Here is a 19,458-nt window from a genome sequence, read left to right as displayed (position 1 = left end):
GCATACAAATAGCTTCTTCTTTAAAACAATCTCAAACATTTAACAAAATCTTGAATAAATGATACAACGTTGATCATAATTATACTAATTTTGAGCATTTGGTGCCAATATGAAATCCAAAATGATTGTCACCAATGGAAACAATTTAACATAGACCCCAATAAAAAAGACATTCAAATCATGAACAAATGCTACTAGGATGGCGAATGCTATGCTAAACATACATAATAGATAAGCCAACAAGATCAATAAAAAATATCTATAAAGTAGCAAAAGATACCAAATGGACATTTTTTTTATATAGAATCGACCGTTTGTTTTCCTGTTTGAATGGTTTTACACTAGTCATTAGTGGGGCCCTTTATAGCTTGCTATTCGGTGTGAGCCAAGGATCCGTGTTGAAAGGCCGTACTTTGACATATAATGGTTTACTTTTACAAATTGTGACTTGGATGGAGAGTTCTCTCATTGGCACTCATATCACATGTTCTTATATCTATTCAAACTCATAAGTAAAAAATAAACTGACAACACCATGGCTAAAAAAGAAAATGACCAACAGACAAACAGACAAACAACAGTACACACAACACAACAAAGAAAACTAAAGAATAAGCAACACGAACCCCAACAGAAACTGGGGGTGATCTCCGGTGCTCCGAAAGGGTAAACATATCCTGCTCCACAGGTGGCACCCGTCTTGCTGCTCATGTTAGTTCAAACCCGGTAATAAGTCAAATTCGGTAAGTCACATTCGGGGAAAAAAAGAAAAAAAATATATATATTGATACCTCAATAATATTATTATTTGTATATCATGCATATTGTGCAAACTCCAGTATGAAAGTAACAAAGTACCATGAAACAAACCAAACTATTACTATCCACACTGAACTGTGTCCACACTTGTTCATATAAAAAAAAACATTCAGGGTTATTTTATTCAAAGAGAGCGTAAATAAAGGCAACAGTAGTATACCGCTGTTCGAAACTCATAAATCGATAGAGATAAAAACAAATCCGGGTTACAAACTAAAATGTCTTTTCTTAAAACAAAAACTAAACAATATTTCGCTTGAAATTTATCTGTTAAACATATAAAGATATAATCATTTTTTCTTATCTCTTTTGAAGATTACTTTCTCCAGTCCCATCATTGGTGATTCAAATGCAAGTGATACTATAAAAGCAGCAGCATATGAGAGTCCAAGGTTTCCAAGGAAGTCATAAATCTGAAATACATAAACTAAATATCATACCAATTAATATGTAAATAGAATGCCGCTCATTTTAGATAAAGTAATATCTTGCCGCTCATTTTAGATAAAGTAATATATTCAGTAGTTGTCGTTTGTTGATGTGGTTCATAAGTGTTTCTCGTTTCTCTTTTTTTATATAGATTAGACCGTTGGTTTTCCCGTTTGAATGGTTTTACACTAGTAATTTTTGGGCCCTTTATACATGTTATAGCTTACTGTTCGGTGTGAGCCAAGGCTCCGTGTTGAAGACCGTACTGTGACCTATAATGGTTTACTTTTATAAATTTTGACTTGGATGGAGAGTTGTCTCATTGGCACTCATACCACATCTTCTTATATCTATATAATATAATTACTTTGTTTTTAGCCTCTGAATGTAACACAATCAACTAACAAAAAAGTCATTCCTTTCGACGTTCTACATATCTTAAAGTGACGGATTCAGTAATTAATAAAGAAATTAGGATATATGATCCCACCTCAGGATAATTAGATTCAATCCTTATTTATAATATTGACAACTACATTTAAAAAAAAATGTCCAATGACTTTGAAAGATAAAGGTTTACATAGGGTCTTGGATATCATTTAAAATTCAAAAAAGGAATTATAACAATACATCACTATTCAAATATAACTGATATTATATTATTTAAATACTAGTACATATGATATTTTGACTTCCGTACTACAAACCTGGAATGGAAAAAAAAGTAATCTTGACCAATTTTTACGTATGTTTTAATTTGGAAATTGTGCTTTATGCTCACACCAAATATAATCATTTTGAGAATATGTATCTCACCTTCATTCATACACATGTATAATGCATTGTAAACCAAAAATGTGAGTTTTTTTTCGGGAAGTGTGGTAAAATTTGGAATAAATGAATACTTTTACTGATGACATTCAATATCTGTTTGATATCTTTCAAAAATATACTTGTGTGCCACACTTACAATTTGATGATCATCCACATATATCATTTGTTTCCGTGTATACACATAATATTGTATTACTACTGGATGAATCAGGTAAGCAGAGTAAGTCAGTCTACTCAATGGCACAAACCCTTTCCATGACAAAGTTGTGTTGATAAATCCTATTATAAATATTGTTAATTATTGAAGAGTTATCTTACTAATATTAAGTTTATTCTTTAGAATTTGAAAATAAAAATTAGGCTAATCAAATAATTGTCAATCATCAGTTCAAGATTCTCCATTCGTTCTGGTATCGATAGAGTGCATGGTATCATGTCAGTAGCCGAGTTCAACCTAACACTTTAAAATTGGTTTTCGCTCATTCTCTTTCATAGCTCATAGTCATATGTGACTTTATGTATGTAATTTTGACCAGCTAAATTTTTACAACAATCACTTAATTATTGTATCAATTCCGAGTCAGATAGCATAACGATTAAGATTACATATTTTATATTATCAGTACTTTGACATTGCTTTGAGAATTTGCGAACAATACTTGATAATTGATTGTTTTTATTGCTAAGACTGTGATTGTTTTTATTTGCTAAGACTATGCTTGTGTATATTTTTGTTATCTATTAGATCATTATTACAGTGTTAAAATCTTTTACTGTAATAATTTTTATTGTAAGTACATGTATGATAGTTCTTCGACTGAGATTGAAAAGTGAGAGAGTTGAGGCGAAAACAAATACTTGTTTGACCCTCTACATATCCAGGTGACTGTTTAAAGTGATCGAGGAACCTCGCCTATGTCATATTTTAATTTTGTTGGTTATTTGGAGAATATTTAATCTATTCACCACTCTATTAGACTAAGGAAAATTTAAATTTCGGTAAATTGTTTGAACACCTTCTTTTGCTGAAGACTGTCGTTTAGTTATTTGTGTCGATGTGTTTCTTCCTCATTGATATATATCCTTTATCACATTTTATTCATAAGATAAAACAGATTTCACATAGATTAATATTTGAACAGATTCCTCCATAACCCATATAATTCACTCCGATATAAGAGACTATTTAAACATGTTAAATTCATCTCAGTATAATCAAAATGCCCTTAATTTACTATAGCTTTGAATGCTTCTGCTACTGGTGGAAACTTCAAGGGTTGACTTTGGTATGAACATATGATCATCCCTGCACTTCTCCCGTCTGGTGGTATAAGCCATTATAAAGTTGGGTGTCCGTTTGGTTTTGCAGGGTGTTATAACGATGCAGCCACGCAATATCTGATCCTATCCACTATACATAAGATCATTCTCCCGTTGAAGTTCAAATTTTTTATCCTTTATCCTGGTTGAACCACCTTACCGAGCCTACCTTTTGTAATAGTTGTTAAGTTTTTCTCATCCGTTAATGTATGAAATATTTGCCACTGGACGTCAATCAAACAAAAAATGAATCAATCAATCAATTACGGGTGGATGGTTTTTCCCAAGGTGTATGTATCGTTCGTTTCGTCCTTTAATTGTCATAACTTAATACATATATTTGATACAGTTTAAGCAGTAACAAATGAGACGTTGGATTTTATTTTATACAAAATAAGATTGCACTCCTTATGCATGTTATGTAATTTGCCTTCACATATCTGCTGTTCATACACCTCATCATATTTTATATTAAAATAAGGAGATTTGGTATGATTGCCAATGAGACAACTATCCACCAAAGTTCAATTGAAGTGGATGTAAGCAATTATTGGCAACCATAAGGCCTTCAATAATGAGAAAAGCCCATACCGTATGGTCGGCTATAAAAGGATAATATGAAACAATTCAATTGAGAAAACTAACGGCCTAATTTATAACAAAACAGTTTACGAAAAAAAATATGACAAACATGAACCAACGACAACCACTGAACTACAGGCTCCTGACTTGGGACAGGCACATAAAGAATGTGGCGGGGTTAAACATGTTTGTGAGCTCTCAACCTTCCCCTAACCTGGGATAGTGGTGTAACTGTACAACATAAGAACAAACTATAAAAATCAGTTGAAAAAGGCTTAACTCATCAGATGGATACAAATAGAAATATATCTAACAAAACACAAAGTAGACGTGGCTGGGTACTTATACATCCCAAAAACAAAAAGACACTAAGTACAGATCTAGATCTGAGAGTACTCGCAGTTTCTGTCAGCTAGTTCAAACCCAATAACAACTTATGAAAAAAATCATGTATCTAAGACTAAAACATTAATCGGTACACATCCAACATCCAATGGATTTAGTGTAAAGACGCCATTAACAGTCAGAGAAAAAACATGACCTTGTGCAATGCCTAACTAAAAGTATCGACAGATTGTAGTACCGTGAAGATGCATATGTGTAATATGTAGTATGGTTTTAATTTATTAATAACATGTTTTGTTTAATATATATATTGTTTATAATATATAAGATATCTGATATAATACATAAGATATCTCATATAATATAAAAGATATCTTATAAACTATATAAAATATCTAATAAACTTTATAAGATATGTTATAAACTATGTGAGATATCTTATAAAGTTTATTAGATATCCTATATATTTAGTATGCTATACATTGAAAATTTTGATAAAATTTCGGATTAAATTCTAAAATGTTCTTTATGTTACCTCCGTTTCCTGTAGCGCAGGCAAATATAACCCAACAAACAGCGGCACCCCAACCAGTTTTATGTACAGCATTATATAAAGAAGCCACCTCTGTTGAAAATGGTTTTCCATTGTAGTTGTCATATACTCCATATAATACTGAACAGGCCACTGCAGTGAAAACTCCCCATAAAAGTAGGTTAACAAACTGTAATAGAAGATATCTATATTTAATTAACTAATTCGGTAATTGATTTTATTTTGGATTTTAAAACAAACATGCATCTTTATTTTATTTACCTTTAATGCTGGTGGTTATGCATCATATATTATTTAATGTAATCAGGGAGTTTTTTTTCAAATGTCCAATGATGAAATACATATTGTTTAACATTTATAACATACAATTCATATATGCGTTCATGACAGCAATACGCTGTTGTTATTTTCCCGCTGAGTATATGGTATTTTAATTTGTTCATTGAAAAATTATAAAGAAACGTGGACGGAGATCTCCTTTCTCAGATCAAGAGAACTTTATCACAGGAAACTTTAAATGCAATTGTATGATGATGAAGGCATGTATAAACAAGATACCTTATTTATTTTGAATGTACACTTAATTTTATACAAGATATAACCAGTGTATATTCCGACCAGGTATGGACCCATCCTAGTATATGGTTTAATATAGTAGTTGTTAAAGTAGTCCATTGCATTCTTGCTGAAATAAACAGAACAAGTTTCAATTAACAAATATGGTAATTGATTGTGGGCACTGAAAATTATAGTGGCCTCTCTAGATTTCAAATGATTGGTATACATTTTTACTGGTAAACTTTTACATAGTGTTGCAATTTATGTGCATGGATTTTCATTTACATGAAAACATGTATATATATTTTCAATTGTCATTTCTATTAAAATATAGATATTGACTTTTAAATTAGTCAAACAAAATGAATATTTAAGGGGTAGGTAACTCACGATTCTTTTTATTCACTAGAAAATTTATAGCAAACTATCTCATAAAAAAATTCTAAAATCTAGTTTCTTTCAGTTTGCACAATTGTGTATTTGTTTCTCCTATGTTATATTCAAAAGAATTTTGCAGTACCATGGGTAAAATCGGTGACATGGACATTATCTATATTCTTTAAATATGATATCTATCAAATTTGAAAAACACATAGATGAATATGTTCATTGTTTAAGAAAGTTACTCATGGTATTATTTATTTTTTTATATTCTAGACAATAATTCCATGATGATCATTCACAATCACTGTGCTATATATATAAATATATATAAATACAATAAACTTATTCCACGGATAAGTGAAATATAATAAGCTAAAGACGGATTGTCAAAGCTATTTTGAAGAGAGAAAAAAAAATCCAATACATACATAGAAAACTAAAGACTGAGCAATGAGAACTGGCTATTAAAGTCATGTGCTCCGGAAATGCAACGTCACTTTAGTCAGTCGTCGTGGTATGTAAAATGTAGAAATTTGAGGACAAGTTGTTCTTGCTTAATAGATATAGGCTGTTTTTTGCTCTTTGGTCGGGTTGTTGTCTCTTTGACACATTCCCAATTTCCATTCTCAATTTTATTCGATGGTTGTTTGTATACTCATAGTTTCCTCTTACAATATTGTGCCCCTCAGATATAATATGTTTTAGTGATTGTAGCGATATACATGATATAACAGCTGTACCCACAATTATTGTAAAAATATTTGCTACTTACTCAAAGGTAGATAATCCAAGGTCGTAGTGGGTAGAAATAATCCCTGTAGCTATTGTTGTACCTCCTAGAAACATGGCTGTTACAATAGTACCTGCCACTTTGTTACTGAAATTATATTTAGAATCCTTTATTCAAAGTCAAAACGTTTTGTAAGTGAACTATATACAAAACACACACATACAAACATCATCTGCACTATTGATTTTGTTTTAGATTTATTAAAAAATTAATTCATGCGGTGCAACTGTCGGAAAAAGAGCTAGGCAGATAAGATTTGTCAAAACAAGTTTTCAACAAGTGACATTCAAAACAAATGACCCCTTTTAATAGAAAATCTCTTTCTTTCCATGTAGCATATCATTATGAACCAAATAAAATACTTTTTTTAGCGGAGAAATATATTAACAGAAAATTAAAAATTTTACAATATAAATTGGTCATAATAAACCTGGAGGGATATCTGGTTCTTCGAATGGTAAGGGTTCCTTTATGTTTCAGTGTACCTTGATTTTGTTCCCCACAAAAGTTCAATATATGTTCTTTTTAGTATAAGTTTTTTAACTGAACGAAATACACTTTAAATTAAGTTAGGACAAGTTTAGTAGATTTTCAAAAATATCGATCAACTTTTTACTAATTTGTATACATTACTTACAAATAAAGCGGAAGAAGAAGAATAGGACTGATAACATAAAACTGCATGTCATTGGCTAAATACCAGGCCCACGCAAAGCACTGAAATAAAAACAAAAACATTAAACTGCATGTCATTGACTAAATACCAGGCCCACGCAAAGCACTGAAATAAAAACAAAAACATAAAACTGCATGTCAATGACTAGATACCAGGCCCAATCAAAGCAATGAAATAAAAACAAACAATTGAAGGCATATACTTACTAATTTCTATGTCATTTTTCTCTGGTGGAGAATTGTCAATTATATGACATCTTCTTATTTTTTAATGTTATAATTAAAACAAAATTTTGAAAAATTCAGTATCTGATCAAAGCAATTTTCTAATAATAAATACACACAGTAAAAAGAACGGATAGATTGCAGGCTGTTAGGCAACCAGTGGCAAATAAATGCTGATTCAGGACATTAGCGGGTCAATGCGATATGAATATGAACCCTTCTTTGTACTGCAACGACACGCCATGTCAGATTTTTAAAGTGCTAGTTCACAAAGTAACAGTCCGCAGAAAGACATGTCACCCAACCCGGACAAATTATTCTGACACCGAGCCAACCAGTCTTTCCTATAACTTCTTAATGCCTAGCGGCAAAGCAGCAAATACCAATATCAAAGTATTTTGTTTGACATGGTCGGAGTTCGAACAGTAAAAAGAAAGATATTAGTACAAGGCCTAAGCAAAACACTGAAATAAATATACAAAACTGCATATCATTTGTCTGTTAAGGAGCCCAAGCACAAAAACAGAAATAAATACATATCATTGCAGATACCGGATACTGGTAAAGACAGTCAAACATAAATTATTAATCAAGGTGCAATAAGTACAAACAAAAAAAAACAAAAATATCGATACAAAGCTCATGCGAATCCCTGAAATAACTTCAAATAATTAAAAATACAAGCTGAATATTGAAATAAATATCAATACTCAAATCAACTTAGGCACCAGTAACAAGCCTAACATTCAAATGAATATTAATAACCATAGGCAATACTTCAGTACCAGTCCAAAACAAAACACTGAACTAGATATAAATGCACGAAAGTCAGATAAAGGTACCCAATTAAAACAATAATTTACTACATATTGGAATCAAATCCGAACTCTGATAAAGATAATGACAATCAAAACCAAACTATTGCTAACAGGCACCTTCACCGATTAAAACATCAATTTGCTACATAAAGGTACCAGACTCAAAATAACTAGAATTAAGCATGCTTTGAAAATTTACAGTTTCAGAATTGTTTTTTTTTTGGTAGTAAATATCTTCTATTTTCTTTAACAGAGATGTTATGTAATTTAAAGAAAATAATTTCCATATCCATGACACAAGTTTTTGCAAGAGCGGCGAAAGATGACTCAAATTCATAAGTCGAATATAAACTGACAATGAAAAAAAAATAAAACAAAAGACAACAGACAAACAACAGTACACAAAACAACAAAGAAATACAAAGACTGAACAATTTCTGTAATTACATAACCATGGGAGATTCTTTCTTTGTATTGAATGAAGAAAAAATAAAAAACAAGGAAAACAAAATATTGTAGAAACATAATTTGTGTGTAGAAGAAATCATTAGCATGATTAATAAGTAACTGTCTTATAGGTTGCACTTTGTAAATACAGCTGTTTCTCAAACCACGCCTCTTTTGGGGAGATATAGAATATTCATAGATAATTAATTTTGTTTACATACTGGTTCCCAGTTATGAACTCTATGTTTCATCTCATAGAGACATAACTTAGGAATGTTACCAGTAAATATACATATGCATATTGTCTATATAGAAATCTGTGGTAATCCCATAGTCAAGGTAGGGATAGTTAAGAAATTTAGTGTTAATTTAAACTCTTAGAAGTTCGGGGCATATAAACGTTGAAAATATGCCGCAAAGCCCTATATTTTGACCTTTGAAAAAAATTGTAGTGCATATGAACTTTCCATTCTAGGATATGATTTTTTTTCAAAACTTCATAGTAAAAGTGGTACAGTTTTAGCCGTAAAAGGAGTTCCGATGGGAAATTGCATTGTCAATATTTACATAAATGCAACCTATATTGGGTGAAAAAAGAGAACATACAGAATTCAACCAAGTTTGGTTTATCTCACAGATTTTAAAGAAATTAACTCAAACATGAAGTTTTATAAATATTTCATGAAGATTGAGAAAATCCTGGGCCTTAACTATGATGACTCAGCATAAATTCACAGTTTACAGTATGCATAGTTTACTTAAAGCCCTGAATGCAAATTAAATTCATAGTATATGCATATTTGTAAGTTAAATTGTTTAGAAGTGCTTATATTTACTCTTCGCAGTCATTGAAACTCATAGATCCTTCCTGAATATTATTGGTGGGGTGTTTTTGTCCTGTCGATAAGCCAAAAGTAAGCTGTAATGCCTAAATCTGCTTTTTTGTCACCGCGGCATAAAAAATACAAGCTTAGAATACAAAAATATCTCAACAAAACTTACAATAGTGTGTTCTATCCTGAATATGGCTTTGTTTTAACACTTCTAGCTCATATAATATTAGCTAAATTATGTCAGATATATGGTTAGAGATTATACTGTTGTTAGTACTATGTGACAAGAATTCTAAACTGACCATTTGAGGCAGAAATTGTGAACTTTCATTGACAAATAGGCATACAGTAAAATGTGGACTGGAGACACATGCAGGATTTGATACTTTATATAATCTTGAATGTTGGAATGATTGACTGCTAAACATTACATTTACAGTATTCTGAAATACTTTCAATATGTTATCAGAACAGTTTTAAACAGGTTCTAGGCATTTCATGTCAGAAAACATGCAAATAGGGTAAGCTGGCAATAATTAAAGTCTTGTTTTCAAATTCTTTAAAAAATTGAAACAGGGGAGGGGGTATCAAATGAACAGTAAAAGAAAACTTCGAGTTTATGCAGTGATTTCTTTAAGGCTATAATTCTGATAAATAAGTATTAATGTGAGAAAAAGTGTTTTTAGATAGTTTTCTATTGGAATAAATATTTGTATTAGCTTGTTACCTACATGTATATTCAGATAGATATTGTTAGACATTGATTTAACATAATCAACTTTAAAGGACATGGTCAATCAATAAATATAACCTTTGGCTAATTATTATATTATAAACTATATATTGTTTTTACAACAGTTATGTTTGCATGTTAAACAGGTGTTAAGCCAATTAGAGAGAGAGATAAATATACCCCATGGTACATGATTTTTTTAAATCAATTAATCGTGATTAAAACTAAAGTATATTTTCAAAAAAAAGTCAGGATTTCTAAATCATTTCTATCGGAAAAATAATTTTAATAAGTTGTGATCAAAATAAAAAAAATCATTTCAAAATATTAAAATAAGGGCTCTTTTTGTATCATTTTCAATGAAATACATTAAAATATAAAATTTCAATAGGTAATTAAAACAAAATTTATTATTTTCAAAATATTGAATAAGGCTTTTTATCATTTTAAGCATTAGATTAAACCAGACCTCTAGTCCTAACGATTCCTGAAAGACAAAGTAATATGTGCACTTAAGATTTGTGAAAACAAGTAAAAAAGTAATTGAAGTAATTAATTACATTTGCCAAGTAATTGGAAAGTAGTTAATTACACTGGTAAAAAAAGTCAAATGTAATGTGTAATTTTATTGAAGATTTTGTAATTGTATTTAAATGTAATTAATTTCTTTCAAATGTAATTGACCCCATGTCTGGTGGATTGGGGTGGGGCGGATCTCGGGTGCTCCGGAAGGGTAAGCAGATAATTTCTACCTAGTAGCACGACACTAATAGTTTGACTAGTCAAGCATATAAAATGTCCTCTACAAAGTCGATTTCGAAACACAAGTACTCTTTGATTGCGAGGTTTGACGTTTGTATCAGCGGTTAAAGTAGATAACTATGCCATTCTCACTACTAAACTTTCTAATTATATTTTCCAATTTACTTTTGCAAAAAAAATTAACAATTCCTGAAGGTGTTTTTGAAAGGCACAACGCTATTCTCTATCCAAACGCACATGGTAATAATACTGCTCCGATCGCCTTTAGGAATGTACTCATGGATTTCCTATATTGACTTCTATTTTTGCCAATTTTACAAGATTTGAACATCAGTAAATTACTGTTGCCTAATTTATACATGGATTTTGTGGGGTATAAATAGAACATCGATGTTCGCTCTTCTTATTGAACACGCGGTTTTTACTATATTTGAAATATGGACGATTGGTTGTATGCAAAATCAAATTAAACAAATAAAATTCGGAAACACATACCTGGTCCGTTATAGGCCGAAAGTTTTGTATATAGAGTAGATTGTACCACCATGTATCCTTACAATAATTATTTTCTAATCCATTCTTTTTCCATATAGGACCACTTCCAAGGTACGGAAACAAAGCTATATAGACCATCATAACCAGCATATATGGTGGTGTTAGCCTACAACATTACATCATAAAAACAATACGTGAGGCCTAGGTCAACCAATTCATAATGACATCCGGAAATATTTTTGATAGGATGACTTTGACATAACCTTTTGCAACCTTTTGTTCAATAGCTTACTGATATTCAGCACAGAAATTAACACGTTTCACTCTTTTTCTTTTTTTAAAAAAACTATTGAAAATTAATTTGAAACATTTGAATTTTAAACGCTAAATGAGACTGTCTTGGAAGTATATGGCACAATTTTTCTGAATTCTCAGTTTTTGCTGCTCTTGGTATTTGATTTGGCCTTCCAACTGTTTTGATTCGAGTGCCACTGATGAGTCGTGTGTAGACGAACGAGTGCCACTGATGAGTCGCGTGTAGACGAACGAGTGCCACTGATGAGTCGCGTGTAGACGAACGAGTGCCACTGATGAGTCGCGTGTAGACGAACGAGTGCCACTGATGAGTCGGGTGTAGACGAACGAGTGCCACTGATGAGTCGTGTGTAGACGAACGAGTGCCACTGATGAGTTGCGTGTAGACGAACGAGTGAAACTGATGAGTCGTGTGTAGACGAACGAGTGCCACTGATGAGTCGTGTGTAGACGAAACGCGCGTCTGCATCCATGTAAGGCATGCAAAATTATTATCCTGGTATATTTTATGATTTTTTATCCTCTATCAACGAAATACTTTTATGAAAGGAAGCCCTCGAATATCGAATCAACTGGAAACCATATTTACACCATGGGTTGGTGCCTCTGGAATATTGCAACACAGAAATCGACAGGTAAGTTAAACCTACATGTAAAAGTGTGCAACACCACAAAATGTTAGTAACTTAATAGATAATGAATAAAGAAAACTTTCAATAAATATTTCGAATAGCAAACATCCTTTTATTGTATGAAAAAAATGGAAAGTTCAAAATGGAAAAGTAGAAATCATCTGTTTCGTCATAAAATTTAGTTCTCAGTCGATCCTGGTTATAAATTTTGATAAGAAACAAATCTTACTGGGTTCTTTAGTTTGTATTCGCAATATATACAGACATCGATATTACTGCTGGTTGAAATGCTTATTAATTATGCACATGAGTTGACGACTAAGGACCAGTGTCTTCTTCAATGCCATCTCCATTTCCGGTGAATGAGTCTTTGTCATCCTAATACATCATTAAAATTGAGAATGGAAATGGGGAATGTGTCAAAGAGACAACAACCCGACCACAGAACAGACAACAGCAGAAGGCCACCAACAGGTCTTCAATGCAGCGAGAAATTCCCGCACCCGGAGGCGTCCTTCAGCTGGCCCCTAAACAAATATATATACTAGTTCAGTGATAATGAACGCCATACTAAACTCCAAATTGTACACAAGAAACTAAAATTAAAAATAATACAAGACTAACAAAGGCTAGAGGCTCCTGACTTGGGACAGGCGCAAAAATGCGGCGGGGTTAAACATGTTTATGAGATCTCAACCCTCCCCCTATACCTCTAGCCAATGTAGAAAAGTAAACGCATAACAATACGCACATTAAAATTCACATTAAAATTCAGTTCAAGAGAAGTCCGAGTCTGATGTCAGAAAATAAACAAAATGACAATAATACATAAATAACAACAGACTACTAGCAGTTAACTGACATGCCAGCTCCAGACTTCAATTAAACTGATTGAAAGATTATGTCTTCATCATATGAATATCAGGCACAATCCTTCCCGTTAGGGGTTTAGTATCATACCATCATAACATATATGAGAAGAACATAACCCGTGTCATGCCAACAACTGGTTTTTAAATAAATGTGTTTAGTGCAGATGCAAAGACCCTATAAGTGAATCAATATCAACGCCAAAATATGCAATCTTTAATGACCTGACAACAGTATCGTAACTATATCCCTTCTTAATAAGTCTATTTAAAGGTTTTGTTAGTTTCAGAGGTGAATACTGACATTTTTGTGCTTTATAAAGAATATTTCCATAAAAAATTGGATGTGAAATACCTGAACGTATAAGAAGTCTGCATGTTGAGCTATATTTACGAATGATGTCCTTATACCGATGATAAAATTTAGTAAATGTTTTGACTAGTTTGTGATATCGAAAACCCTGGTGTAATAATTTTTCAGTAATACATACATTTCTCTCGTTAAAATCTAAAACATTGTTACATACACGAGCGAATCGTACAAGTTGAGATATATAAACACCGTAAGATGGTGACATTGTTTGGTTCATTAAGTATCTATCAAATCTGTTTTTAAAAGTGTTAAATATTGGTGAAGTAATTATACTCTCTGGCGACGGTTTCCTTGCTTTGCATTGTCCGTTTTTTTGTTCAAGCTCTTTGATGATAGATTAATATATTGAAAAATCGTGCAGCTGTTCTCACAGTGATGTCCTTGTATTGTCCTTATACAATTAACAGTTTCATATTTATAGTTGTTAAGAGTATTTTTATGCCTTCTGTCCTGTAGTTGTTTTTGGCCTGGCACTGCAGTTTTGAATCATATCCATATGTTTCTGTTTATAGGGATGCAATGACTCGCACACTCAATGTGTGTTCCTGCATATATAATGTCTTATAAAACAGTACATAGGTGTCAATATTTGCAAACAGTTACTTTCAACAGCGAAATTGATTTCCTGTTAATATTTTCTGATGTATTCTACAAAAAAAATCCCACTGAATATACAAATTTCATACAAACTATACCTACCTCCAAAATCTATGAAAATAGAACATAAACCAGTTCAGCTTCCCCTTTTGTTTCTTCAATTGTTTTAGCACGAGATAAGTTAATAAACAGCCACTGTAACAGAAGTATTGAATGGGTATTAAAATAGATCATTAAGGTTATTAAGGTGGATCTTCGGTATTGTTTACTCAGATAGAATTTTCTTATACTTTGCCAAAATGAAGATTTTACTTTGCTTTTCTCAAAAATATATTAAAAAGTATGGGTCACCGCGCTATTTTTCAAACTACAAGACGTGCAAAATTGCCCAAATTTGCGTAGATTGTTCATGAAAAATCACATTTTTGTGAACAAAAAGAAATCTATGAAATAGAATTTGAAATAAAAAAGATAGGTTTTATAATATGCTTTAAGAAAATAAAAATAAAAAGTGGTGTCACCAAACTTGTTTTCTTACTTCAAGTAAATTTTTACAATAAGAGTTATCTCCCCTTAAATGGCAAAGTTAAAAAATTGATTCTAAAAAAACACATATATTTGGTATTTTTTAAAACAATTTATATAATGCAATAAAGCACAACTTTTGTATACAAATAAAAAGTCTTACATAAATTGCGAATCTGTCTCAATATTTGCATATTTAGGCAAAGAACTAGACAGATTGTTTACTGCTTTTATTCAATCCAAGATAGCGGTAAACAGTGAATCTACCTCAAAACTACTAAATAAATACCTAGATGAAAGATGCTACTTTTATCATCATTTGTTTTCCGAGTTGGTATTTCTTGTTGACATTTGTATAGAAATTTCAGGTTCAACCTCCCCTTTGGCGAAGTTAATCTAAGATTTTCTTCGCGACTCTAATTTAAATAGACCTTGTCTGTTGAAAATACAATACGGTATCTCGTTATTCCATAAAGGTAATTTTTTTCGGGGCCGGTTAAATGAGGAGAAAAAACAATCAGAAGAAAAGAAATGTATTATCACTTACATTATAATAACTTGTCATTTCAACTTTATCCCATTTCAATATTCGAATGCAAAAGTGTGAATTTAGACTTGCATTTAACCCAACATTTCTATTTGAAATCAGTATACTTCCTTTCCCCAATTTGTTATCCTTCAAATCTTGAGAGAAATGAGGGGCGAAAGATACCAGAGGGACAGTCAAACTCATAGATCGAAAATAGACTGACAACGCCATGGCCAAAAATAAAAAGACAAACAGACAAATAATAGTACACAAAACACTAGTTTCCATCCTCTTGTTACAAGTCTTGATAGCAAATTTAGAAAGAGCTGCATGTTCTGTCAAAATCATGTATATTGGACAAGTTAAATATTTGGCATTGATACTATTACTGTTACATACCTTAATGAAAAGAATGTATCCACAGACACTTCAGCATTTAAGATGCCCATGAATGATGTCCTACTAATCATCTTTGGGTAAAAGGTAGCTAGGTTTGCTAGAAAAAAGTTTAATGTCAGTATGTATTTGATAACATCAATCATTTACAATCTAAATTAAAGTTATTTGTTTTTAAATAGTTATTTATTCCTTATATTCTTAATTCCTTGGAAGGGCAAAATGTGTCACAAATATATCGCTAGTTTATTTTTTATTCTAATTCTATTTTATCATAAATAGAGAGGTAAATAAGTAGCCAGGATTTTCAGAAGTATAATTCGTGGCAGAAAAGTTGGAAGTTGTTAGCCAGGATTTTCAGAAGTATAATTCGTGGCAGAAAAGTTGAAAGTTGTTAGCCAGGATTTTTCAGAAGTATAATTCGTTGCAGAAAAGTTGGAAGTTGTTAGCCAGGATTTTTCAGAAGTATAATTCGTGGCAGAAAAGTTGAAAGTTGTTAGCCAGGATTTTTCAGAAGTATAATTCGTGGCAGAAAAGTTGAAAGTTGTTAGCCAGGATTTTTCAGACTGAAGTATAATTCGTGGCAGAAAAGTTGGAAGTTGTTAGCCAGGATTTTTCAGAAGTATAATTCGTTGCAGAAAAGTTGGAAGTTGTTAGCCAGGATTTTTCAGAAGTATAATTCGTGGCAGAAAAGTTGGAAGTTGTTAGCCAGGATTTTTCAGAAGTATAATTCGTGGCAGAAAAGTTGGAAGTTGTTAGCCAGGATTTTTCAGAAGTATAATTCGTGGCATAAAAGTTGGAAGTTGTTAGCCAGGATTTTTCAGAAGTATAATTCGTGGCAGGAAAGTTGAAAGTTGTTAGCCAGGATTTTCAGAAGTATAATTCGTGGCAGGAAAGTGGAAAGTTGTTAGCCAGGATTTTCAGAAGTATAATTCGTGGCAGGAAAGTTGAAAGTTGTTAGCCAGGATTTTCAGAAGTATAATTCGTGGCAGAAAATATAACATGATAATTTTTGTTATCTTAATTTAGTTGAAACATTGTTATCATTTGTTGTTAATGACATGTTTTCTACGTCCAGAATTTTAATTTATTGCACTCAACTTAGTCTCCGTTTTAAAGGGGCAATTATTGCGCGTCACTGCATAAGACAATGTTTGCATTTACATATTTTTTGTGAGTTTTAAAAGGTTTTAATCATAGAAATTAGTATACCTCATGCTAGATAGGTTGATTTAGGAGACCTTTATATAGACTAATCGGAACTCCATCATATTAGTTTTGTTTTCATCGTTTAGCATCTGTTAGTAAGCTTTGATAAATTTATTTGAATAGGCACTACCAACAAAATGGTATATGGTGAACACATAAACTGTTTAGGCTAAAAGTTTTCATTGTTTTAAATTGAAGGATTGTTTTGTTTTGTTTTGTTTTGTATTGTCTGGTCTTCTTTTTTGTTTTGATTGTCATGGTTCTTTTTTATTTTTAGTCTTTTTTATCTTTCATATTATCCATATCTATAACACAAAAACAAGTTAAAATAGCTAAACATAATGAAGTCCATTCGCTGTAAAGTAGTAATCATCAAATACCATGATAGTTGTATAAGATACATGACAACTACCGGTTTCAGTGAAATACTCTCCAATAAAACACACGAACCTGTGAACATTTGAAATCAATTTTGCAAATATATACCTGGTCTACTTACATGTATTAGGAGCGCCGAATCCAATGGAATGTCCGAGAATTACCCAAGTCATACTGATGAAGCGAATACCATTGACTGCTGTCAATGTTCCAGCGCCTTGGTGTGTATTTAAGATCTTTGCTCCATTTGTATAAACAGAGAAAGAAAGTAAGAGTTTACCAAGGACACCTGTAAGAAAAGAAATCTTAATCGACATCTCGGAAAGGATTTTGTTCTAACCGTTGGTAGGGGAGATCATAAACTCTAAATGGGGTGTAATCTGCAATACTTTCAAAGCATTAGTATGTCTTCTTTTAAAAGCTGTAACTTCTCTTATCTGTATTATTTCACATTTTTTCTCTTTCGGTCTGTGTGTAGTTATTTATTTCGTGTATAACTTTCCATCCAAGGTATGTACCGTGTGGTTGTCTAAACTTTTGCATTGTTAATGTTTTTACAATGAAATTCTTATGACAAAAATGACAGTATTTGTGAAATTTCTTTGCTCTTTTACATCTTAAATTTGTAGGTATTGGCTCGCATTTGTATGCTTCAATGCAGGACTATCGACATCGAGGGGAAAAAATCCGGTCAAATCAGTATTTTGACACAACTTTAATTTGCATACAGGCGTACGTCTGTGTGTATCTTTACTTTTTAGTTTTATCTAGCGCAAGAATAAACCATTGTTTTCAAAGCATGCAATGTGAAAAGTAACACGATGGCTTTAAACACGTTAACATGAAGCCCACGAAGTTAAATTGAGTTAATATTTATATGTATTACTTTGTGAAATGCTAAATAAGCAACTTGAAAAGGTTAACTGAATTAAAAAAATTACATCATATGAATCAATATGCCTAATATGCAATGAGTTCATGTTACCTGATGAAAATGCTAGAACACATGCTACATATTTGTATGCCTGTTCACGAAACCTTGTACCATCTGTTGTACTAAATGATGAGGAGGTTTGTAATAACATTAACCCTACCAATTTCACTGCACTAGATGAGTATTTTGACAAAGTACGTCTCTTAAGTTATGCTCGAGGCTAAAATATTTGTAATTTACCTACTGTCAAATAGGCTTTTCAACAGAATGAAAATATGAACAGTCAATGTTAGTTTTTTGTGTAATTCGAAACGATGTAACTAACATTTTACATACCAGGTCTATATTCTTCTTTTTCATTAACAATACCATTTTCTGATGGCTTATACATTTCTTCATACTTAGATGAACGCTTTTCAGTATCCTCACTTTTGCTGATATTAATATCAGGGCTCTTGTGATCATCATTCACAAATACTCCATTTAATTTTCCATTTTGTTGTGTTCCTCCATTTTTGAAGATTTCCATGGGCTGTTTTTTGCTAGATTTTGGTCTTTGCACGATAATCACGTCATAAGCAGTTGCAATTGCCATGGTGGCAATAAAGACCCCTATTACAGCACTGTTAGTCAAAATAAAATACTTATGATTATATATGTTATTTAACATGTTTAATCTCTAGAAACTATCCCTAGTGGGATGATTTTTACAAGGTTAATAAATCCTGAAAACAGAAATATGTACTATCAAAGGTTGAATAGTTTCAAATAAGCAATGTTGTTTCCCAAAAAGTAATTATATAAAGATTTACTCACAAGGGATTTCCTTAAAGTAGCACTAACAAATTAACAAATAACCCATAAGCAGCGGTCAATTGTGTTTTTGTTTGTAGGCAATCTAGTTTGTTTAACAGTGCAGAGCCAGTCAAATGGGATATCCAACATTAACGGCAGCAACACCTGAACTGTAGAACTGTAATTCCTACCCCCAACGAATAACAAAAATAATGGATATTAGCTTAAAAAAATGTAGAAAATCAAGGAAGATAACTTTCATCTTAATACTGTAAATAACTTATTGACATGTGATATTATATGA

General features: G+C 31.8%; 1 protein-coding gene across 1 annotated transcript; it reads right to left on the bottom strand.

The window, feature by feature from the left end:
• Positions 1-1,109: 1,109 nt before the first annotated feature.
• LOC127729408 (nose resistant to fluoxetine protein 6-like) lies at positions 1,110-18,986 on the bottom strand. Its single transcript, XM_052237239.1, has 11 exons — positions 18,696-18,986; positions 17,547-17,714; positions 15,842-15,938; positions 14,491-14,583; positions 11,603-11,768; positions 7,252-7,331; positions 6,597-6,701; positions 5,441-5,567; positions 4,865-5,051; positions 2,219-2,361; positions 1,110-1,232 (listed from the first exon to the last, which is right to left on the bottom strand). Exons 1-11 carry the CDS (start codon positions 18,952-18,954, stop codon positions 1,110-1,112), a joined length of 1,548 nt encoding a protein of 515 aa, XP_052093199.1. The 5' UTR covers positions 18,955-18,986.
• Positions 18,987-19,458: the final 472 nt, after the last annotated feature.

This window comes from Mytilus californianus, unplaced genomic scaffold (assembly GCF_021869535.1).
Source record: "Mytilus californianus isolate M0D057914Y unplaced genomic scaffold, xbMytCali1.0.p SCAF_2, whole genome shotgun sequence".
Taxonomy (NCBI): Eukaryota; Metazoa; Mollusca; class Bivalvia; order Mytilida; family Mytilidae; genus Mytilus; species Mytilus californianus.
This window is presented reverse-complemented; position numbering and strand designations above follow the sequence as displayed.